The 24,514-nt window shown below is 45.6% G+C and overlaps 2 protein-coding genes across 4 annotated transcripts; both read left to right on the top strand.

Annotated features, from left to right (window-relative positions):
* The first annotated feature begins 1,642 nt into the window (after window positions 1–1,642).
* Window positions 1,643–16,428, top strand: LOC148899789 (uncharacterized). 2 transcript variants are annotated; one of them, XM_088995237.1, is made up of 6 exons: window positions 1,643–1,742; window positions 1,917–2,008; window positions 2,984–3,265; window positions 9,989–10,270; window positions 13,320–13,601; window positions 15,251–16,428. In XM_088995237.1, exons 2-6 carry the CDS (start codon window positions 1,954–1,956, stop codon window positions 16,030–16,032), a joined length of 1,683 nt encoding a protein of 560 aa, XP_088851363.1. In that variant the 5' UTR covers window positions 1,643–1,742; window positions 1,917–1,953; the 3' UTR covers window positions 16,033–16,428. The 2 variants fall into 2 exon arrangements, with proteins under 2 accessions (XP_088851363.1, XP_088851361.1); XM_088995235.1 differs by lacking the exons at window positions 13,320–13,601; window positions 15,251–16,428 and adding an exon at window positions 10,407–13,111.
* Window positions 16,429–16,551: 123 nt separating this feature from the next.
* LOC148899788 (uncharacterized) lies at window positions 16,552–24,439 on the top strand. 2 transcript variants are annotated; one of them, XM_088995309.1, is made up of 6 exons: window positions 16,552–17,014; window positions 17,625–18,071; window positions 19,325–19,458; window positions 20,444–20,564; window positions 20,636–20,739; window positions 21,499–24,439. In XM_088995309.1, exons 1-6 carry the CDS (start codon window positions 16,837–16,839, stop codon window positions 21,565–21,567), a joined length of 1,053 nt encoding a protein of 350 aa, XP_088851435.1. In that variant the 5' UTR covers window positions 16,552–16,836; the 3' UTR covers window positions 21,568–24,439. The 2 variants fall into 2 exon arrangements, with proteins under 2 accessions (XP_088851435.1, XP_088851434.1); XM_088995308.1 differs by having other exon boundaries at window positions 16,558–17,014; window positions 20,636–20,775.
* Window positions 24,440–24,514: the final 75 nt, after the last annotated feature.

Genomic DNA, 24,514 nt, shown 5'->3' with positions numbered 1-24,514 from the left:
TTTCTCCAGCCATTCCAGCCTGCCTGGACATGCTTCTTCACCTCTTTTCCACACTCTCCATTGCACTGGACAGTTGACCTTAAAATCCTGTACCTTCTTTATCTATTCTCCCTGTAGCATCACTCTTGCACTTGGATCCCTCTCATTCACAAACATACATTCTGTCTTGTTGTGACTGATCTTCATTTCTCTTCTTTCCAGGGCATATCTCCTCCTCTCTAGTTTCTCCGCCACCTGTTGCCTGTTCTCGCTACAGATCACAATGTCATCAGCAAACATCATAAGACAACATAATAAGAAGGGGCTCAGAGCTGACATTTTTGTCTCAATCGCAAAAGAAAAATTCGTCGACATGTTCAGAACGAAGACCACAACGTTAGAAGGTCAGCCCAGTCAGGTACGACAAACGTCACCACCACGTGACACCAAAACGGCGTTCCAATTGGAAACAATTAAAGTGAGAATAATCCGTTCCCAGGTCCCCATAAAACATCATTTCCTACGAAATAAGCCTTAAAACCACACAAAATATAGTGATACCTCAGGTTACAAACTTAATTGGCTCCCAGAAAGTGTGTGCAAGGGGAAGAGTTTGTCTGCCAAACATTTATTTCCCATAAGAAACCATTAAAGTGAGAATAATCCGTTCCCAGGTGCCCCTAAAACATTATTTTCAACTAAATAAGCCTGAAAACTACACACAATACACCTTATTTTGTGTATAATAAATGTGTGATGGTATTGTAATTAAAGAAATAAACCGTACTGTCTAATAAAGTCGTTTTATTTACCTATGTAATGGTTGTTGATGTTGTTGCCTCTTGATGATATCCGAGTGAAGTTACCGTGCTTTCTCGGCGATAATACCCTCACTTACACTGTCCCCTGCTAGCTGCTTTTTGTTAATCCTGCTTTTTGTCCTGGACTGACCAAGGCCTGCGGCAATTAGACCCCAGTGTATTACTCGGTTTTTCTGGTTTCAAGAGTTGCCAGGTATGTCAACGTAGGAGCTTGCAAATACATGGCGACCAGCTGGGAACATAATCAATGTGGAGATGAACACAGGAGTTTTAAAACGTTGTTTTGTTGATTGTTTTTATGTCATTTATTTAGTTTTTCAAACTTAAAATGTGTCCTTTTGTTCGTTCTATTCCCTCGTGCTTCCATAATTAAAGACTACTTGCTCTTTCCACGTGTGACTGATTCAAGTTTGCCTTTAAGATAACGGCCTCCCACAAGGTGAGCAACACGACCGGGCAGATCCGCCACTCGCAATATGGCGGAGCAACACAAGTGTCCCTGAAGCGGTGAGACGGCTCAAGGCGCTCTAGGGTGACGTTGACAGAGCAGACGTCGCTTTCAGCCCCAAACCAGAAAGAACCTCGAGTCGACAACATTTTGAAAGACTTGGTGAGGGGACGGCTGATTGCGTACGCATACAAAATCTTCGGACTGTTCCAAACGACCGTGGCTTTGTACGAGGAGCAACTTTGTCGAGCGAGGGAGGAGAGCGAGCGACACCGACGACAACTGGAGGCGGTTTGCAAGTCCCGGTTTGTGATACGCGTCGAAGGTTTGTCCGCCATACTTTGATTCGGCATTCGCGGCGTTACAAACAAACCAACCAACGCTTTATTTTGTTGAAACGGAAGCCCACAGTCTTCTGGTTATATTTTGGCCGAGCGCCGAACATCCGAATTTGTATCGGAAGACGTCGATTCGCTGTGCTTTCATTTGAACGGGTGAGCTAGCAAGACCTTCGGACGCCCGCCATTTTGAATATGAGTCGGAAGTTGACGATTCGCTGCACTTTCATTTGAACGGACAAACAAGATTTAGATTTAGCTTTCAGCCAATTGGAACGCCGCTATGGCGTCACGTGGCGGCGAACTTTTCGTGCTGTGGTCTTATTTCAGATAAAGTATCTTACTTTGAAGTTCTGTTTGTGATGTAATGCAAGGAAAGAGATGCCCATTTCCCCGTAAGATCAGAGCATTGTCATCAAATTGTGAGTATAGTTTTGGCTTTTTTGACCATTTTGTGTTTGGGAGACTTTTATTTACTGAGCGAGTTGCTTGTTCTGTATGTCCACAAAGGGACATACAGTCAAACCTCGGTTTTCGAACGTCTCGGTTCTCATCCCATTCGTGTTTCAACCGAAAATGTCATATTTTGTGTGGCCCGATATACAACCGAAATTCGGTTCTCAACCAAACTGAGTGCATCACTCGACTACCCTCCGCGTCCTTACACGTCACGTCTTCCTCATTGTGACCGACGCATTAACATTGTTGATTTATTTTTGCGAAAATGCAAACATATTTGGTTAAGATCTCCTGAATAGTATGATTTTAAAGCAAGCAAGAGGATGGTTTGAAAAGTTAGTGTGCCCTGTGATTGGTGAGCAACAAGTTCAGGATGTCCCCCGCTTACTGCCCAAAGACAGCTGGGATAGGTGCCAACACGCCCCGTGTCAGACAGAGAGAGAGATTTTTATGTACAGATGTTAATGTTGATGTTGAAAATAAAACATTACAGTTCGTTTTAATAGAATTTTACACATGACCTGCTCTATTATTAAGTTTTAAAAAGTTGTGTTCTAGACTTTGAACGGAATAAGATTTTTTACTTTGATTTTAAAGGAAAGTGCTGTTTCGGTTTTTGAACAAATCGGTTTTCGAACAGGTTTCTGAAACGGATTGTGGTCGAAAACCGAGGTATGACTGTATGTCTTCTTGTGCCGGTTCCATGCCCGGATAAATATAGAGGGTTGTGTCAGGAAGGCCATCCGACGTAAAAGCTTGGCCAAAACAAACATGTGCATCAAACCTCTAAAGATGGAGGACACTGATTTGCTGTGGCGAAAGAATAAGTATTCATTCTGAACATAGACATTTTTTTTGCAGTTGAGAGAAAAATGTCGAACTCTGCCCCTCCATCATTTTCTAAATGTGTGATTTATTTCCTGCTTGTGTCCCTGCAGACGTGAATAAGCCGATTGGTCGTCAGGAAGAAGGTCCTGACATGAAATCGGGGAGCTCCGCGATGGAGTATCTACAAGTCCCCCAGATCAAAAATGAAGAGGAGGAGGGCGATGTCAACAGTTTGCCACAAGATGGCGTCTCCGAGGCGAGTGTCAACGACCGACTTCCACCACCCGAGCCGTCACAGCTTCATCCCGGCCGTCCGAGTGAAGATCGTCGCTGGATGCCCCCCTCGGGGCTTCACGTAGAAGAAGCTTTGGGGAGCGCCGCCGATTGTGAAGGTAATGACATGTTGCGCTCGACATTCTGGCAGCAGTCCTTTGCGTTTGAAACAGGAACCAAAATGGTCGCTTTTCGTAGCCATTGCGTAATACTCACGAGAGAATAATGATGCACATGCGTGTCAATCATTGGTCTGGGAACTCGACAAACATTTGATTCTGCGCATGCTCTTAAAAAGGCTTTACAATTTCTTGGTATCACATGATTAACTCGTCAAAGACATACATGTTCACAATTTCATGCAGCAAAAAAAAAAAAAACATCGAAACAAAAACTATATTGTTGTAAAAATAAAAACATCCTACATACAGTAAAGTCTCGTTATATCGATATCGGTTATATCGATAGTACTGCTTATTTTGATACTATTTTCATTTTCTTTTATGATATACAGTAAAGTCTCGTTATATCGATATCGGATATATCGATAGTCCCGGTTATATCGATACTATTTCTATGCACGCACGGAGAAAATTACATGCAAACAGGGTCGGATATATCGATAGTCCCGGTTATATCGATATTTTTTCGGACTCCCTTGAATATCGATATAACGAGACTTTACTGTAATTAGTTCCGGTTTGTACGATATCAGGTTACTACGATAGCTTTTTTCTATTCCCCGCCAGCCAATTTGTTCTGCTTATATCGCTAAATTTACGTTTCCACGTTTTCCCACCGAAAGGGATCCCAGAGGGACCACACTGATACAACTCAACTCACTCTCGTTATTTATTGTTGATTGAGTTTTGAATACATTGGTTCTTTTTGTTTGGTAGACGAGCAGTGAAGTAGGCCATAAACCTACAAATAGAAACACAGGATATGAATGCAACTCATTCACAATCATTTCTATCACTACTTTGACATTATTTTAGTTTAAATCAACAGAAAGGTAGAACGTGGAAATGCAACATGTGGACTCACCGACGGTGTGTCTCCCTTGGCTAACAACAACCACCTGGTTCAGACAGCATTTATCTCCACAGCCACACCCACTCACCGGCTGATCGGATTAACCCTTTCAAGTCTGTACTGCATGTAAAGCCAAGTTTAACATGTGATTACCTATTTGCACCACCATTAGCGAAATCTGTATCGGTAACACCGTTGGTCACGTGGTACACAGAGCTCACATCTTTCATTACTGCTGCAATAGCATCTGAAACATACTGTAGTCTTCTTGTATACAGTTGTTCAACACCAATTTCAACCATGGGGAAACGTAAGAATTGTGATTTCGGAACAAAGTATAAGGCAATAGTGGCTGTGGAGGAGAATCCAACAAGAATGGCGAAAGAGTTCGACGTGCCGCAGAATACGTTATCAACGCAAGTAATGTAAACGTTGCAGTTTTTGTTTTCCATACATGTATTTAATTGTGTTGTACAGTAAAGTCTCGTTATATCGATATTCAAGGGAGTCCGAAAAAATATCGATATAACCGGGACTATCGATATATCCGACCCTGTTTGCATGTGATTTTCTCCGTGCGGGCATAGAAATAGTATCGATATAACCGGGACTATCGATATATCCGATATCGATATAACGAGACTGTACTGTATTTAGATATCTTTTTATCGCTTGCAATAATCACTGTTTTTCATACTCTATGTACATGCTGGCGTTCGTGGTTTCTCTCGTGTGTGTGTCTAGAACAACGTGAGGATTTTGCATTGGTTGAATTTTAGAAAAGAAATACGTCTGTGTAAGCTCTCAGTCGTACAGGAGTGGTCCATCGATGAAAAGGTTTCTTCAGCCGCCATCTGTACTTCTTTGAAGGTGTTGAAGCGAAACTCAGCTTCGCAGGTTGATAACGCCACCGTTGGCTGTTTTCTACTCTTCCACAAGATAGCTGGACCTTCCTTAGTTAAGCTGAAACAGTATCCGGTGGTGCTCCTCCTGTCGTTTATGTCGGCAGCCCAATCAGCATCACTCTATCCCTTATGCTGTAGTTTTTCTGCACATTTTCGGAAGTGTCGTTCTTGATCTGTAGTACTCGTTATGTACTTCAGTCGGTGTTTAACTGCAGTCCAATGCTGCTGTTTTGGTTCTGCTAGGTGTTGTGAGAGTTTGCTAAGAACCCAGCTTAAATCAGGTGTGGTACATGTCATTATGTATATTAAGCTGCCCACTATCTCTCTGTACCCTGGTGAGTTGACAACTTCACCCTCACTGTTAAAGTCCAATTTCTGTTCACACGGGGTGTTTCTTACTTTGCACTCAGACATTCCAAATTTTCTTAACATCCTCTCAATGTGTTTCTTTTGAGTTATTTTGAGCTCTCTTTTACTTTGGTTAAAATCGACACCGAGGAAGTGTTTAAGTGGACCCATATCTTTCATCTTAAACCTTCTTTTTAGCATTTCTTTTACTTCACTGAGTAGAGTATCGTTACTCACCGCAACGATTAAGTCATCCACCCACACTAACAGAATGACTTTCTCATTTTTGGATTCTCTGCAGTAGACACAGTGATCAGCATCATTTTGTATAAAACCATTCTTTATGAGGTGATTATCCAGTAACATGTTCCAGTTACGCCCTGACTGCTTTAAGCCATACAGTAATTTGTTTAGCTTACATACCAAACGTTCTCCTGTTTGTGACCTGGTCTCAAAACCTTTAGGTTGCTCCAAATATAATTCACAGTCCATTGGGGCATGGAGATATGCAGTCTTCACGTCCATTTGGTGTAGGGTGAGATCTTCTTGCACAGCTACCTGCTTCAGTGCTCGAACGGAAACTATGTTAGCTGTCTGCGAAAATGTCTCTCTGTAGCCAATCCCTTCCACTTGAACATATCCCTTTGCTACATATCTGGCTTTACAAGTCTCAGATCCATCTGGGTTCTCTTTCACCGTCTACACCCAGTGTCCTCCCACTACTTGCCCTTTGGTAGTGAAGTCAGAGTGAAAGTCTCATTTTCTGTCAGAGATTTTATCTCCTCTTTCATTGTAGTAGCTCACATTTTTGATTTGTCAGACTCCATCGCTTCTTTAAAAGACCAAGGTACACTATAAGTCACCTTTTAGAAATCGTCAATATTTTCGTTTTTGTCATCATCACACTCAATTTTACATAGGTACACCTTTAAATATTCTGGAGCCTTCCTTTGTCTTTTAGGACACCTCCTTTGATGTTCTGTCTGAACTTTGTCTGTCTGAGTCAGATCTGCCTCGACTGTCTCTTCAGCACTCTGTTCTCAAGTTGTCCCTGACTCTGCTTGATTACCTTTGGAGTTTTTTTTACTGTAACTCTGAGTGTCGTCCCACATGTCACAACCTGTTTGAATCTGACCATCTGTGCTGTTTTTCGTGACAAACTTCACCAGTCTATGTCTCAGGACTTTTCTTGTCCCAGTGTAGTACACATTATAGGCTGGACTATACTTATCATAGCCTACGAAAATCCCCTTCTCACATCTGGAATCTAACTTCTTTTTGTCCTGTTTATATACGTAACATTCACAGCCAACTATCCGCATGTTAGAAAGGTTAGGTGTTTTTCCTGTAAAAACTCGGTAAGGTGTCTGCTGTAGCCACTTACTGTAGCATCTGTTGCGTATTTGAGTGACCGTTTGTACAGCATATGTCCATAGTTCCTTGGGGAGGTTACTCCAACAGCATGCATCTAGACATTTTAGAGAACGTTCTCCAACCTCTCTCGCCAGTTCCGTTTTGGTGAGGCGAGTAGGGTGCACTTGTTTCGTGCATCATTGAATTGAATACCTGTAGCCGTTTCTATCTGTCGGTTCTATAGGACCGCACTGGTCTGTGTGCACTAGTTGTAGCACAACTGCAGCATTAGCATCTGCTTGTTCCTGCTCTGTGTCAGCTCACCCTGTGTGCATATTTCACAGTTTTGATTAGGCTCACGTTTACCTCTTATACACATCCCTTTAACCACCTTTTCTAGTTTAGCAACATCTTCAAAATTACAATGACTAGGTATTTTGTGCAGAGTTTGGATATCATGACAGCCATACGCTTCATCAACATTCTTCTCTTCCATTGTGTTTCGGTAATACATCCTACCATACACATCCATTTTGAATTTGGTCCCATCCTTGTGGACCGGCCAGTCATCATCGTCTTTGAAGCGGACCTCTGCTCCATTTGCTGTTGCTGCCTTGATGGAAAAGATGTTCTGCGGAAATGATGGGATGTAGAGTGCTTGCTTGAGTCCAGCAAGTAGACCTCGGCCTCTCCTCCCATCTTTGCCATCCCGCTCACCTTAGTTCCGTCTGCGAGCTCAATGATGTGGTCCTCGGGTTTGAAGCTCTTGTCGACTGTTTTGAACTTTGTGGCGTCGTTGACCATATGTGCTGTGGCGCCACTGTCGACCATGAAGCCCTTCTTGTTTCTTCTTAGTGTCGGATCACTTAAATTGAAGAAGAAAGACGTGTGCTCTGACTCAATCTCGTCAGCAGCTCTCTTCATGTCGTCACGGCCTCGTCCTCGACCGTGTTGATGTGGCGTGTTCCACTTTCTTTCCTCTCGTCTCGCCTGGGAAGCATGAGGACATGTCCTGGCCATGTGCCCTCTTTTACCGCAGGTGTAACACTCGACATCAGCCAGGTCCATTTTCTTTCCTCTCCCTCTCCCATGCGGTCTTGAAGTCTCGCTGGTTTTCATCACGTTGTCACCTTTTTCAGTCCTCTCATACTTTCGTTAGTTTGGCTATCTGAAGTTTGGCTATCTGAAGTCCATCGCTAATGTGCTGGTCTGCTATCCTTAATGACGTAAATACAGTCTCTGCTTGAATAACATAGTCCGTGACTGTCTCCTAGCTGCCTTTTCGGAGTGAGGAAAGTTCACAATCTAAACTCACCACCCGTGGTTTGTCCTTTCCGGCGTAATGCTCACGGAGAATTTCCAGTGCTCTTCTTCCGTCACGTTTTGCGTACCTCATTACCACCGATACGCTCTTATCAGAATCAGAATCATCTTTATTGCCAAGTATGTAGAACACACAGGGAATTTATTTCCGGTAAAACACGCTGCACTAGTATCGTCGTCAAAAAAACTGCTAAGTGGCACTATACAGTTCCATTTTGGCTACTGTTGAAAGAGTTCAAAGAGTTAATGGCTTGGGGGAAGAAGCTGTTTAAATGTCTGCTGGATTTGGTGCGCATGGATCGGTAGCGCCTGCCTGAGGGGAGTAGCTGGAAAAGGTGGTGGGCAGGGTGCGGAGGGTCCAGTAGGATTTTCCGCGCCCTAGTTTGGATTCTTGCGGTGTGCAAGTCCTCGAGGGTGGGTAGGGCGGTGCCAATGATTTTTTTTCCGCCGTCCTAACTGTACGTTGAAGTCGGAAGTAACAATACTAGGGAGCGTGTGACCGAGGCTGCCATTCGCGGCGCCATCTTCGTCTTGAGGCCATATTGTCCAGACATTGCACCAACTCTGCATATGCCTCTCCATTTCTAGCCATATCTGCGGCGAGAGCTTCTTCACTGTCCTCGTCTATGTCCGGAACGCCCAAAATAACGTCTCTGAGGTCCATGTGCGCCAGTAACCTCGTCTCCCAGAGTTCATAATTTTTCTCATCGCCGTCGAATAAAAACCTGAACCACCTTCGACCTGTGGTACTGGGCCCATAACCTGTAGCGCTGGACATTCCTGCAGCAGTCTTAGCGCTTAAACAATCACCAAGATAGTAGTTTACCTTAAAGGACAACCGATGTCACTTTTTTTGTTTCTTAACTGACATCAGAAAAACGTTTTATAGCATCTAAAATACCCAAAACACGCAGTATGATATTTTTAGTTATATGCAAAACACCAATAAAAATGACTTCAAGTGTCCAAAATCTGCAAAAAAATGAACCCGGAAGTGGCCAGTTTCAGAAGGTACCGCCCCCTTGTTCGCGATGTCACCCCAAGACGTCTTGCCTTGCTGGAGAATCAAAACAATGGCTTCAGTTTCAGAGAATATGCTTTCTTGTTACACATCCAGTTATGAATATGATTCAAATAGTTCTGAGAGGAAAGCATACATGTTTGCAATCGTTGAAAGAATTTATTCCATGTCATTTTGAGGCCAACGGGCAGGGGGTAATGTCGTACCCAAAAATGGCCACCGAGCTCCTGTGAGGAATGAATCAGCCCATTTCCACAGGCTGATAAATTCCTTCCATGGAGCCTCTGCTGGCGGCTTTTGGGTGCAACACAAGGCTTTCAGACCAAACAGTACAGCAAAATACATTGACGTGATGGAAGGACTGCTACAATGTCTTTTTATCGGTTAGGGGCGGTCCTTTCGTGACGTCACGTACGGACTCGTCACCAACTCAAAAACAAGACTTCCTGAATATTTAGCGCGACTCTTAAAACGTAAACTATAGCTATATGTGGTGGAATCTTTGTAAAATACGCTCAGTAGAAGTCATTTGAAGCCATTTTACAAATTATGGACACAACTTGTCCGGAGACGTCGGTTGTCCTTTAACGATGGCTAATATTGATGGAAGAATAATGACGCACAACCGTGTCAGTCATTGGTTTGTGAAGTCAACAAATATTTATTTTGCACATGCTCATAAAAGGTATGACAACATCCGGGTCTCACATGTTTAGCTAGTTCGGAGGTGACATCACTTTTAAAATTACCCATACATGACTTTGCCACACACACCATCAAACACACTCAACACTGCCCCCTTTGCCCTTCTATGATTTTCTAAATGTGTAAATTACGTCTTGCTTGTGTCCTCGCAGACGTTAATCAGCCAATCGGTCGTCGGGAAGAAGGTCCTGACATGAAATCGGGAAGCTCCGCTTTGGAGTATCCACAATTCCCCCAGATTAAAAAGGAAGAGGAGGAGGCCGATATCAGCAGTTTGCCGCAAGATGGCGTCTCCGAGGAGAGTGACGACGACCGACTTCCACCAACCGAGTGGTCAAAGCTTCATCCCGGCGGTCCGAGTGAAGATCGCCGCTGGACGCCCACCTCGGGGCTTCACATAGAAGAAGCTTTGGGGAGCACCGCCGACTGTGAAGGTAATGACATGTAGTCAAAAAAATGGCGGCTGTGACGTCAAGGCGCAAAAAAAACATTTCCCGCAGCTCGATTCTTGACACGTTTTAGGATCAAACCAAAAAAAAAACTGATTTTGATGTGTATTCAAATCTTTAGAGAAGGAGGAAAATGCGGATTTGAGCGTGTCGATCCCGACCGGCGGCCGCCCGAAAAGCAAAGCGGGTGAAGACGAAGCGCCCGGATGCTCTGATTGGTCACCGCCAGACGATCACCTGGCGCCAATCTCGGACGACGACACCGACGACGAAACGTGCCCGGGCCCTCCGAAAAAGGTCCCCGGCGAGAAAAGTTCCCGCAAACGCCTAAAGTGTCCCTCCCCCAAGGAGCGTTTCCGCTGCTCCTGCTGCGCTAAAAAATTCACTTACCATTACCAATTGATGACACACATGAGGAGCCACACGGGAGAAAAACCCTTTTGCTGTTCGGTTTGCGGCAAGGCCTTTTCTAAGAAGCACAACATGGAGCTCCACGTGAGGACGCACACGGGAGAAAAACCCTTCACTTGCTCCATTTGCGGCCGGTCCTTCTCCGTTAAGGGAACAATGGTCTCGCACATGAGGACGCACACCGGCGAAAAACCATTTACTTGCTCCATTTGTGGCCGGTCCTTCTCCCATAAGGTAACAATGGTCTCGCACATGAGGAGGCACACCGGCGAAAAACTCTTCCGATGCTCCACTTGCGGACGGACCTTCGCCCGAAAGGGAGCAATGGTCACGCACATGAGGAAGCACACCGGCGAAAAACCCTTCGGATGCTCCACTTGCGGCCGGAACTTCTCCCTAAAGGGATCGCTGGTCAAGCACATGAGGACGCACACCAGCGAAAAACCCTTCCGATGCTCCACTTGCGGACAGACCTTCGCCCGAAAGGAAGCAATGGTCATGCACATGAGGACGCACACCGGCGAAAAACCCTTCCGATGCTCCACTTGCGGCCGGTCCTTCGCCCGAAAGGGAAGAATGGTCTCGCACATGCGAAGGCACACGGGAGAAAAACCCTTAACTTGCTCCATTTGTGGCCGGTCCTTCTCCCAAAAGGGAATGGTCTCACACATGCAAAGGCACACGGGAGAAAAACCCTTCACTTGCTCCATTTGTGGCCGGTCCTTCTCCGAAAAGGGAACAATGGTCTTGCACATGAGGACGCACACCGGCGAAAAACCCTTCACTTGCTCCACTTGCGGCCGGACCTTCGCTCGAAAGGAAGGAATGGTCTCGCACATGAGGACGCACACCGGCGAAAAACCCTTTGGATGCTCCACTTGCGGCCGGACCTTCTCCTTAAAGGGAAATCTGGTCACGCACATGCGAAGTCACACTGGCGAAAAACCCTTCCGATGCTCCACTTGCGGCCGGACCTTCACCCGAAAGGGAACGCTGGTCAAGCACATGCGAAGGCACACGTGAGAAAAACCCTTCACTTCCTCCATTTGTGGCCGGTCCTTCGGCCAAAAGAAAATGCTGTTCATGCACATGAGGACGCACACCGGCGAAAAACCCTCCGGATGCTCCACTTGTGGCCAAACCTTCATTGGAAGGACGTCGCTGGTCTTGCACATGAGAAGTCACACGGGAGAAAAGCCCAACGCTTGCCGAGTGTGCTGCAAGAGTAAGTTTGGCTTCTCACGTCTGCACGCACCACGCCGAAAAGTAAACCGGCGGACCGACTGGCATCAAAGACCTTCGCCAAAGGGATGTGATGCAGCGGCAGCAGAATTATGAAACCGTCTTTGAGAGCCTTTGGGACCAGACTCGTGAGATCGGATCTCTTTGCTGTGGTCGGTTGTGGATTTCTCAACCGGGTGCGGCTGTTTGATGTCAGAAGTGTCGCGACAACTGAATCAACTGGAGAAAATAAGCACATGAAGGTCTCGTCTGGTGTTCATACAAAGTACTACAAGGAGCAACTTTGTCGAGGCTGTTTCGATACTTGCACAGCAAATGAATGAAGAACTGGTTTTGGAATTTGAGGTCCAAAATAAAGACTGTTTTTGTGGTTTACATGTGACAGTGTGAAATTTTGGTTTGAACTTTTGTTAATTTTGACATTTTGGTTGGGACTTATGCAAGCATCATGAAACTTGGCATTCTTGATTTGCTTTCATGGGCCGAAGAAAATTATGTGGGGGACCACATTTGGCCCCCGGGCCTTGACTTTGACACCAGTGCTCTCCCGGCTTGGTGGCTTATCTTTGATGTCAACCTGTCATGTTTATGTATGATGAGGTCCCTTGAGTGGAGTGTCTTATTGTTCTTTCTTTTGTCATTAAAAAGACACGAGTGGAAATTTCGGAGGTAATCTCATCAATGTAGGAGTGAACCAGACTGGTGGGAAAATAATCAACGCACTTTCAAAGCGTTTTGTTGATTGTTATGTTATGACTGTTTTTATTTTATTTATTTGTTCAAACGTCAAAATATGTCCCTGTCTGAATCCTTGTGTTCATTCTATTCCCTTGCGCGTCCATAATGTGGCTGATCCATGTTTGCCTTTGAGAAAACGGCCCCCCACAAGTTGAAGCCGGAGCGGTGAGGCGGATCTAGGCGCTCTCGGGGACTCTCGCGCGTTTCAATGTGACGTCGACAGAGTGAGGTCAAAGTTCGGCGAGCAGACGTCGCTTCCAGCCCCGAACCAGAAAGAACCTCAAGTCGAGGTTGGTCCGACGAACTTGGATTCGGCATTCGCGCGTATCAAACAAACCAACGCTTTATTGAAACGGAAGCCCATAGTCTTCCGGTTATATTGGACCGGGCCGCACGAGACGTCGATCCGCTGTGCTTTCATTTGGACGGAAAAACAACACGGTTCGGACGGCCGCCATCTTAGATTTAGGTTTCAGCCAATTGGAACGCCGCTTTGGAGTCACGTGGCGGTGACCTCGTGTTGCGGTCTTCGTTCTGAACGTATCGACGATTTTTTTTCTTTTGCAGTTGAGAAAAAAAAATGTTGAACTCTGCCCCTCCACTTTCTAAATGTGTGAATTATTTGCTGCTTGTGTCCCTGCAGACGTGAATCAGCGAATGAGTCATCAGGAAGAAGGTCCCGACATGAAATCGGGAAGCTCCGGTTTGGAGTATCCACAAGTCCGCCAGATCAAAAAGGAAGAGGAGGAGGTCAATGTTAGCAGTTTGCCGCAAAATGGCGTATCCGAGGAGAGTGACGACAACCGACTTCCACCACCCGAGCGGTCACAGCTTCATCTCGGCGGTCCGAGTGAAGATCGTCGTGGGACGCCCCCCTCGGGGCATCACACAGAAGAAGCTTTGGGGAGGGCCGCCGATTGTGAAGGTAACGACACATCCTCAAAAAATGGCGGCTGTAACGTCGCAGGCGCAAAAAAAACATTTCCCGCAGCTCAATTCTGGCCACGTTTTAGGGTCAGACGAATGGGGAAAAAACATTTCATTTCACATTTCAGATTTGGATGTAATAATATGAACGGTGGCACAAAATTGAGAACCAGTTGTTCATTCATTGGTTGTGTGCTCTCTATGTCACCTAGCTATTTGAGTCAGGAAACATTAGCTATATAGCTAGCTACCTAGCTATTTGAGTCAGGAAACATATTCGCTATCTCGCTAGCTATCTATTAGCTAGCTATCTAGCTAGCTTTCTATCTTTTTGAGTTATTCCGGGTTGAGTGAATGCTGGCGCGTGTGACTGCCGCTGCTCACCCACAGAAAAAAAAAACTTCTGTGACTGAAAAGTGACCTTGAGAGTTTTGAAAGGCGCTTAGAAATGAAATGCATTATTGTTATTATTATGAATACATTTACATTTGATTTCTAAGCGCCTTTCAAAACTCTCAAGGACACTTTTAAGTCACGGTGTTCAAATCTTTCGTGAATGGGCAAAAAGTCTGAGATGAGAAATCCCGACCGATCTATTGCCGGGATATACTATATAGTGGAAAATCCTACTGGACCCTCCGCACCCTGCCCACCACCTTTACCAGCGACTCCCCTCAGGCAGGCGCTACCTGCATCAAATCCAGCAGACATTTCAACAGCTTCTTCCCCCGTCGCCATTAACTCTTTAAACAGTAACCCGAATAGAAGTGTATAGTGCCTCTTTGCAATTTTTTGGCAGACTTGGCATTAAAGATGATTCTGATCTATTTTGATTTCAATTCTGTCTGCTTGTCTTCAGATGTACATTTTGGTTTACATTTTAAGCTCATTTAAAAGACAACCGACACCTCCGGACAAAACACATAAAAAACGCAATGGTGAATCGTTGTGTGTTGCCTCAAGACTACTATTTGATACTAGTTAACACAAATTCCCAGCAGACAAATCAGCCCATTTCCATCGGAGCTTGGATGCCATCTTGTGCATTTTCTGGGCGCTACATTGCTGTCATTGACGGCTCGAATTGATATGGGAGGACTCCTTGAATCGATGGCAAACAATTATGCTTTCCTCTTCAGAACTATTTGAATCATATTCATAACTGGATGCGTAACAACAAAGCATCTTCTCTGAATCTCAAGCCATTGTTTTGATTCTAGAACAAGGCAAAGACGTCCTGGCGTGACACTATGAACAAGGGGGCGGGACCTTCTGAAACTTGCCATTTCCGGGGTCATTTTGAAGTAGTTTTGGGACACTTTTAAGTCATTTTTATTGGTATTTTGTATTTGACTAAAAATATCAGCCTGTTTTGGCTATTTTAGATGCTATCAAACGTTTTTTCTGATGTCAGTTAGGAAATTTTAAAAAAATGCTGTCGGTTGTCCTTTGAAGTGTCTTTGAGTGTGATGAAAAGCGCTTTGAGATCATCAAATGTATTATCTGTATCATATTGGACTTGGGTTCAGCGAGCAAATCGAAATGGGACGAGGGGGGCGTCAAAGTCAAAGGGCCACTTATGATTCTGGAACGGATTATGGTCGAAAACCCAAATTTGACTGTATTTGTGTTACTTGCGTCCTGCAGATCTCCAGCGGGTGATTGGAGAAAATCCCCATCGGCCGCCGTGGGGGCACTCCGGTTTGGAGGCGGAGCATCCGCGGGACTCCTCCCATTTTGAGGCCCAGGTCAGCCCGACCGGCGGACGCCTGAAAAGCGAAGCAGTTGAACACGACGCGCCCGAGTGGTCTGAAAGGTCGCCGCCAGACGAGCGCCTGGCACCAATCTCGGACGACGACGACATTGACGGCGAAACGTCTCCGAAAAAGGTCCCAGGCGAGAAAAGTCCTGCCCCCAAGGAGCGTTTCCGCTGCTCCGTTTGCGCTAAAAAGTTCAATTTCAATTCCGACTTGATAAAACACGTGAAAAGTCACACGGGTGAAAAATCCTTTTGCTGCTCGTTTTGCGGCAAGACTTTTTCTCAGAAGGGAAACATGGAGGTCCACATGAGGTTGCACACGGGCGAAAAACCCTTCCGATGCTCCGTTTGCGCTAAATCTTTCATTAACCATTCCCATCGGACGAGACACCTGAAAACCCACACGGGCGAAAAATCTTTCCGATGCCCGTTTTGCAACAAGGCCTTTTCCCAGAAGGGAAACATGGAGCTCCACATGAAGACGCACACCGGAGAAAAACCCTTCCGATGCTCCACTTGTGGCCAAACCTTCACCCGAAAGGAAACGCTGGTCTCGCACATGCGAAGGCACAAGGGAGAAAATCCCTACAGTTGCCGAGTGTGCGGCCAAAGCTACGCCCGGAAGTCCAATTTGGCTTCGCACGTCTGCACGCGCCACGCCGACAAGTAAACTAAACGGACCGAGCGGCATCAAAGGACGTGACGCAGCTGCAGCAGAATTTTCAAAGCGTCTTTGAGAGAGTCTGCGTTTAGCTCTCTGTCGTACAGGAGTGGTCCTTCGATGAAAAGGTTTCTTCAGCCGTCATCTGTACTTCTTTGATGGTGTCGGACGTTTCACTTCTGGTAGTCTTACTGGTCTTACTTACATACATACATACATACATATATATATAAATAGGGCCGAAACTACCAGAAAGAAAATGATGTGGCGGGCCGGATTTGGCCCCCGGGCCTCGACTTTGATAACTGTGCTGTCCCGGCTTGATGGCTGATCTGTCATGTTTGTGTATGACAAAGTCCCTCGACTGCGGTGTCTTATTTCTTTTATTAAAAAACCATGAGTGGAGCGGAGCAAAGCAGTTTCAAAACGTTTTATTGTTTTCATTTCATTTATTTGTTTGTTCAAACTTAAAACAATGTGTGACTGCCCGAATTCTTTTGTTCATTCTATTCGCGTGCGATTATAAATGACTACTTGCCCCTTCCAACATGCTTAGCGGCCATACACGTTGACTGATCCAAGTTTGCCTTTGAGAAAACGGCATCTCACAAGCTGAGCAACAACACCGGGCAGATCCGTCACACGCAATATGGCGGAGTCTCACACGTGTTACTACCGACTACTACCGAACTGTAAGGCGGCTCAGGGCGCTCTCGGGGATTCTCGCGCGTCTCAAGGTGACGTCAACAATACGAGACCAGAGTTCGGACGCCGCTTCCGGTCCAAAACCAGAAAGAACCTCGAGTCGTCGACATGTTGAAAGAGTTGGTGAGGGAAAGGCTGCTTGCTGCCGCCGATGAAATCTTCGGGCTGTTCCAAACGACCGTGGCTTCGTACGAGGAGCAACTTTGTCGAGCGAGGGAGGAGACCGAGCGACACCGACGTCAACTGGAGGCGGTTTGCAAGTCCCGGATTGTGATACGAGTCGAAGGTTTGTCCGCCATATTTGGATTCGGCATTCGCTGCGCTCGATTCGGCGGGAAGTGGGTTAAAACGCCACCAACGCTATATTTTGTTCAAACGGAAGCCCACAGTCTTCTGGTTATATTTTGGACTATCCGCGAACATTACCGGGCCGCACGAGACGCCGAATTTATTTTCAATGGCCAAACAACACAGTTGGACGGCCGCCATCTTAGATCTAGCTTTCAGCCAATTGGAACGCCGCTTTGGCGTCACGTGGCGGTGACCTCGTGTTGTGGTCTTCGTTGACTGTTAAGAAACTTAGATTGTATCCTCATTTTGTGTAATACTGAGCTGATCTGGCAACCCAGCCACTACGCGACGTCACGTGACAGCGATAAAAGGCGGTGTATGTATGTGTTTTGACTCTTCGTACGACGATGAGCGCAGCGGTTGCTCTATGTGCTCCGGCAAATAAATATCCTACTTGACTCGACTCTTTATTCGAAAGCGCTGAAGATCTCAACATTGACGAATTTTTCTTTTGCATTTGAGAGAAAAATGTCGCACTCTGCCCCCATTTGCCCCTCCGTCATTTTCTAACTGCGTGAATTACTTCCTGCTTTTGTCCCTCGCAGACGTGAATCAGCTGATCGCTCGTCGAGAAGAAGTTTCTGACGTGAAATCGGGAAACTTAGCTTTGGAGTACCCACAAGCCCCGCACATTAAAAAGGAAGAGGAGGAGACCGATGTCAGCAGTTTGCCGCAAGATGGCCTGGAAGAAAGTCCCCCACTGCCGCAGTGGGGTCAGTCTGGTTTGGAGCCGGAGCGGCCGCGGGCCTCCTCCCATTTTGAGGCAGACGTCAGCCCGACCGGCGGCCACCTGAAAAGCAAAGCGGGTCAATCCGAATCGCCCGAGTGGTCTAAAGGGTCGTCACCAGACGACCTCCTGGCACCAATGTCGGACAGGCAAGGCGAGGACGAAACGTCGCCGGGCTCTCCGAAAAACGTCCCCGGCAAGAAAAGCTCCTGCAAGCGGCAAAAGTGTTCCACCTGCAAGGGGCTTTTCCGCTGCTCCGCTTGCGGTAAAAAGTTCAATTACAATTCCGACTTGATAAAACATGGGAAAACCCACACGGGAGAAACATCCTTTTGCTGCTCGGATTGCAGCAAGTAGCGACACTGAGGCGTCGATGTGTGCGCCCAACTTCCAGGGCAAACCCCGTGTCGGTGCGCTCTAGCGCTTTAAGAAAGTCATGTGACCACTACCCGAAACGTGTCGACACAGCTGGACGCGCGCCAAACTCTGTTTATATGTACAGTGATACCTCGGTTTACAAACCCTTTTACGAAACCGATTTACGGACGTTAAATTTATGAAAATGTTACCTTGGCAAACTATTTTTCGGGATACACACAGAGCTGCCACAATGAGTGATCTGTTGTTTGCGAAAGAGCCCGTTCTCCTAATAAGAAAATAGTAGCCGACTGTTTTGGTCCTCTATTCCCCGCCCCTAGTCTTTGGTTAAAGCCACGTGATTGGTCAAGAACGCAGCAGTGATGGGGTGGCGGGTATAAACATAAAAGAAACAGGCAGACGCCAGAAATTTAGACTCGTTTCAACTTTATTGCTAGTTCAAAGGCATAGTGTAAACTGCAAGGTTAAAATTCACATCAATCATGCTCCACAAATAACCCGCACAAGCCATCTGTGCACTTAATGCAAAAAGCTATCAACCAGCTAAACAGAACACAACTGATGAGGAACAAGGTAAAATGATGGCAGAGAAAGCACCTACAAGGGATCATTCCTTATTTATTGCATTGTATTTGTGATTATATTTTAGTTGTTATAGTACCTATGCTATGTTCCTCATCAAGTGTTTAATGCTGATGAAAGCGGCTACGCCATTCCTTCAAGCCTTCAACGATCATCACAAAGGTCAATAAAACCACTTTATTATACTGTACAGTTTATTTCTTTCATTATAATACCATAGCACATTTAGATAAGGTATATTTTGTGTAGTTTTATGACTTATTTAGTAGACAATTATGTTTTATCTGGACCTAGGAACGGATTCTTCTCATTTTAATGGTTTCCTAAGGGAAATTATTTTTGGGGATACACACTTTTCACCTTACACACTGTGTCTGGGAACCAATTAAATTCGTAAGCCAAGGTATCACTGTATACTAAACTAACATACAAATAACTCAACTAAATACATATATAGACTAACAGGTAACAATAACTAGAAATGAAATACCATTGGATGATTTTTAGGATGTGTATATAAACTATGTTCCAACAATAAGGAAGCGCATCTGTCAACAGGATGGACGCTCACAACGAGCATCGATTTATTGGCGCGTTCCTCTGCGTTTAATATCCGCAAGATGGAAGACGGCGCTGCTAAACGCAAGTTTTCTGCCGTGTGGGACCATTTCGATCGTCTCTGTGGAAATAAGGTATTGTTTGATGTTGATTTTCATTGTTTTACTCTCATGTTTTCTCAAGTAAGTCTTAGTCCATCGATGAGAAGGTTTCTTCAGCCGTCATCTGGACTTCTTTGAAGGTGTCGGACGTTTTGCTTCTTATCCAAGAGGCTTTGTCAGCGAACTATTTTTTTTGCTGGTAGTTTTGGCCCTATATATATATATATATATATATATATATATATATATATATATATATATATATATATATATATATATATATACAGACTGTCCAGACAGCTCTGCTATGATTGGTCCCTGCAGATTGAGACCCGCTAGCATAAATCTTCAGTACATATGCACCTAAAAGCTAGCAACCACTCATTTGACGACAACGAGGTTAACATTTTAGCCAAAGAAAATAAATGCTTTGAAAGAGGAGTAAAAGAAGCTATTTTCATAAAACAGCAAAACCCTTCACTAAATCGCCATGGTGGGGTAAGATTCAATTTGGATCATTCCTACAACCGACTTCTTCGGCAACATAGGTTTAGCTATGCTGATGAGGTGATACCAGAGCAAATGGCGCTATCAGGCCAGTCGTAGACCCCATAGAAGTAATCGGTCAGGACAATAGAAGTATTCAGTGGAGCCGCAGGGAGTAGTGCTCTGCTCCCCTCACCCTGCGAGCAGGGACCAATCATAGGAGAGTCTGGCACTGCCACGTCCGGACAGTAGGGATATATATAAATAGGGCCTAAACTACCGGTAAGACTTTAGTTTGCTGATGAAGCTTCTTGGATAGGAAGCGAAACGTCCGACACCTTCAAAGTAGTACAGATGACGGCTGAAGAAACCTTTTCATCGATGGACCTGGATGGCAAAGAATATGTGGGTTCAAGGACCTGAATAAGTTCCTTGAACCCTTCACTCTCCACAATGCTGAGCGCCTGGCAGTCTTTGAGAATGACTGAGAGCTTAAACAGACGCAAGTCTTAGTTTATTATTCATTTTTCAGGTGAAATGTCGCATTTGCGGCGGTGAACTTTCTTACGCCAACCGGAGCACCTTCGCAATGCTGAGGCATTACAGGGCAAGGCACGAGAATGAAGCTCCTGGTAGATCCCGGATCAGTTCAGGTAGGTAAACATTATTTTGATTTGTCTGACTCTCTTAAGTCATTAATTATGATTTGTGCTTAACAATCAAGTTTACCGGAAGGAGCTGCTTGATAAGGTACTCCTGAATTTCATTCTCAAAGACTGCCAGGCGCTCAGCATTGTGGAGAGTGAAGAGTTCAAGGAACTTATTCAGGTCCTTGAACCCACATATTCTTTTCCATCCAGAAAGGTTTGTTTTTTTCCTAAAGTAGTCATATACAGTGAGACCTCAACTTACGAACTTATTGGTTCCCAGACAGAGTGTGTAAGGCGAAAAGTGTCTATCTAAAAAAAATTCCCATAGGAAACCATTAAAATGGGAATAATCCGTTCTCCTTGTTCTCAGCGACGGTGATTTTATTTTGTGTCTTCTTGGGTTGAACATCAGCCTGTGGTGGTTTTTTTTCGGTCCCATCATAGTAAAATTATCAGCAAAAAGCTCCAAGTAGGCGATCGACGTGTGCATTCAATGAGAGGGGGTGTGCAAAGTAGCGCCGGCTGGAGCGCTGTTCGGTCGTGTGCTTCCGCCGAAGATCACTCTGCCGGCCGTGGTGGGTGTGTATTATGAAAATAGTGCTTATTATAAGGTTTAATTTTCATAAATTTGACGTTCTTAAGACGAAAAGTTTGTAAGATAAGGTGTTTGTAAGTTGAGGTCTCACTGTATAGGGACAGTTATATTCCAATCATTGTACTAAGTTCATCCTGTCTACTTGATATCTAATGTTAAGCAGATTCTTTACTTCCAGACAGTGTAGGTGTTCAAATACCTGACATGTTGAAGGCGGAAGTAGTCGCCGAAACATGTCAGGTATTTGAACACCTACACTGTCTGGAAGTAAAGAATCTGCTTAACATTATATTCCAATCAGTTTTTCAAACATATTGATGTGCTTTTTGTAACTATTTTCAGACCATCAAGCAGATGGTAGACGAAAAATACCAGGAGGAATGGGAACGAGTGGAAGTGGAAGTACAGTGATACCTCGGTTTACGAATCCCTTGACTTACGAACTTTTCGGTTGACGAACGTTACATTTATGAAACTGTTACCTTGGCATACGAACTGTTTTTCGGGATACACACGGAGCGCCACAATGAGTGATGTGTCGTTGGTGAACGAGTCCGTTCTCCTAACAAGAAAATGGCAGCGGATTTGGTTTTGTCCTCTATTCCCCGCCCAGAGTCTTCGGTTAAAGCCACGTGATTGGTCAAGAACACAGCCGTGAGCGGAGGTGGTTTGAACATTAAAGAGACAGGCAGATGATAGAGAGTGAGAAAATGGAGAGAAAACAGTGACATTTGGACTCGTTTCGACTTTATTGATAGTTCAAAGGCAGAGTGTAAGCTGCAAGGTTAAAATTCACATCAATCAGGCTCCACAAATCACCCGCACTAGCCATCCGTACACGTGATGCAAAAAGCTATCAACCCAGATAAACAGAACACAATTGATGATGAACAAAATAAAATTATGGCAGAGAAAGCACCTACAAAGACTCAATCACTTCCGGGGTGAGCGGACGCTGGCGCGCTTTGGCTGCCGCTGCTTTCCCGCGAAATGTTTTTTACCTTCGTTTAGCCTTTTTAACCTCTTTTTAGCTTTTTTTATGGTTCATGAACCTCTGGAATTACCAGACAGTCACCAAACGAACGTTGGCTATCGATCCATCTCATGATTCCGGTCGCGTATCCGGATCACTGACGAAGCCTCGTTATCATCTCCACCCACCTGTTCCCGCTGTCGAGGGCTACTCTGGCCGCTGCCTCTCTCTCGGTGTTGCTGGTGAATATCATGGCGCTTCTCCATCGACCTGTTGGGCGGTTACAGTACTCGGCGGCGGAGCTCCTGAAGTTCCGCTCCCGATGGACGAGCGCGCCACCGGCGATTCTCCGGTTCCCGGAAATCGCTCGTCGCCCTTCACGGAGGTATATCCACCGGGGATCACGTCGAGGCTTTCACCTCGATGGCTCAAAGGATATCACCTCCCTGTGGTCATCCGTCCGCCAGCCGCGCAGAAGGAGCAGCCGCTCGGTCGATCACCGTATGTTAGCCGGCCTGGCTAGGTCGGCTAATGCGCCTCGCCGTGGGAACGCCACCAGCGTCAACTTCGGCCTCCTCAACGTCCGCTCGCTTATGGGAAAGGTGTGTCTTATCCAAGACATTCTAATTGACCGTAAGCTTGACTTTTTTGTATAAATGAGACTTGGCAAATGGCGGGAGACTTCTCTGAGCTCAACGGCGCGACTCCGCCAGGCTTTGTTTACATTTCCAAGCCCCGCCTCTCAGGCCGCGGAGGTGGTCTCGCGATAATTTACCGCAAGAACTGGAAAATCCTTCAAGTTTCACTTCAGGAAACCCTATCTTTTGAATGCCTTGCGTGTAAAATTTCTGGACCCTCACCCACCATCATAGCCACTGTATACCGTGCACCAAAACCACATTGTGACTTTCTAAAAGAATTCTCTGAGGTCCTCACACACCTCTCCACCCTGTCACCAAATGTAATTATTCTCGGGGACTTCAACATCCACATGGACAATTCCACTCTTCCCCTCACTAAAGACTTAACCTCCTCACTCGACAGCTTTGGTCTGCATCAATTCTCGGATTTTCCTCATCTGCATGTCTGGCCTTATTTCAAAGAATTGCACGGCGAAGGAACTTCCTATAAGAGACCATTTCCTGGTTTCATTCAATGTTTCCATCACCCTCTCCCCAAACCACCCCGTGTCATCACATATCGCAACATCAAGGACATCAACGTTGCCACCCTTGCTGAGATGATTGCCACCCTGACTCTGGACTACAACTCAACCCCTGATGAAGTTGTCTCCCGGTACAACGCGGACCTCACGAACACCCTCAACGCCCTTGCTCCTGTAAAGTCCCGGCCTGTCCAATTTACTCGATCTGCACCCTGGTTCACCCCCCCATCTCCGCTCCATCAAGACCCCATCAATGTCCCCCTCCCCTCAGGTCAAGAGTCTGGGTGTCATCCTCGATAGCTCACTATCTTTTCACTCCCATATAAATAACATAACTCGGTCTGCTTATTTCCACCTCCGTAATATTAACCGTCTCCGTCCCTCGCGCACCCCTCACTCCGCTGCTATCCTTATCCACAGTCTTGTCACCTCCCGCATCGATTATTGCAATGCACTTCTCTTCGGTATCAATCAGAAATTTCTCCATAAACTCCAACTCGTCCAAAATTCTTCAGCCCGGATCATCACTAGAACCCCCTCCTTTCACCATATCACCCCGTCCTCCAGCAACTCCACTGGCTACCTGTTAAACATCGTATCGAATTCAAAATACTTCTGTTTACATTCAAAGCCATCCATAACCTTGCCCCTCCCTATCTTTCTGACCTACTTCAAATCTCTGTTCCCTCTCGGTCCCTCAGATCTTCATCCTCCCTTCACCTCTATGTGCCCTCTGCCCGTCTCACCACGATGGGATGCAGAGCTTTCAGCCGCTCTGCTCCCAAACTCTGGAATTCACTCCCACCCAACATCCGTAATATTGACTCCCTGCCTATTTTCAAGGCTCACCTCAAAACCCATTTGTTTAAAAATTTTCAGGTGAGTTGTGGCAGCACCTCGACCATGAAGCTGTTGATGCAGCGCTATATGTCAGCAGGACACATTGCACTCATGGAAGAACCGTTATACTGCAAGTCCATGGAGGCAACGTTCCTTCACCTATTTCTATTGGCCACACGGGCCTCTTCAGTGCCTTGTGAGAGGATCTTCTCAAAGGTGGGGGAAATTGCCTTAACAAAAGAAATAGACTGAATAACAAAACGCTGGAGAAACTTTTTTGGAATAAAAATATTTATTTACAATGAGTCCATTGTCACAACACTTTTGCTTAGGCATTCAGACAGATGTTCACTTAATTTACTCCCATATAAATAACTTAA

The sequence above is a fragment of the Hippocampus bargibanti genome, linkage group LG04 (assembly GCF_051943395.1).
Source record: "Hippocampus bargibanti isolate YZ-2025 linkage group LG04, ASM5194339v1, whole genome shotgun sequence".
Taxonomy (NCBI): domain Eukaryota; kingdom Metazoa; phylum Chordata; class Actinopteri; order Syngnathiformes; family Syngnathidae; genus Hippocampus; species Hippocampus bargibanti.
Note: the sequence above shows the minus strand (reverse complement) of the source record. Positions and strands in the feature narration are given on the sequence as shown.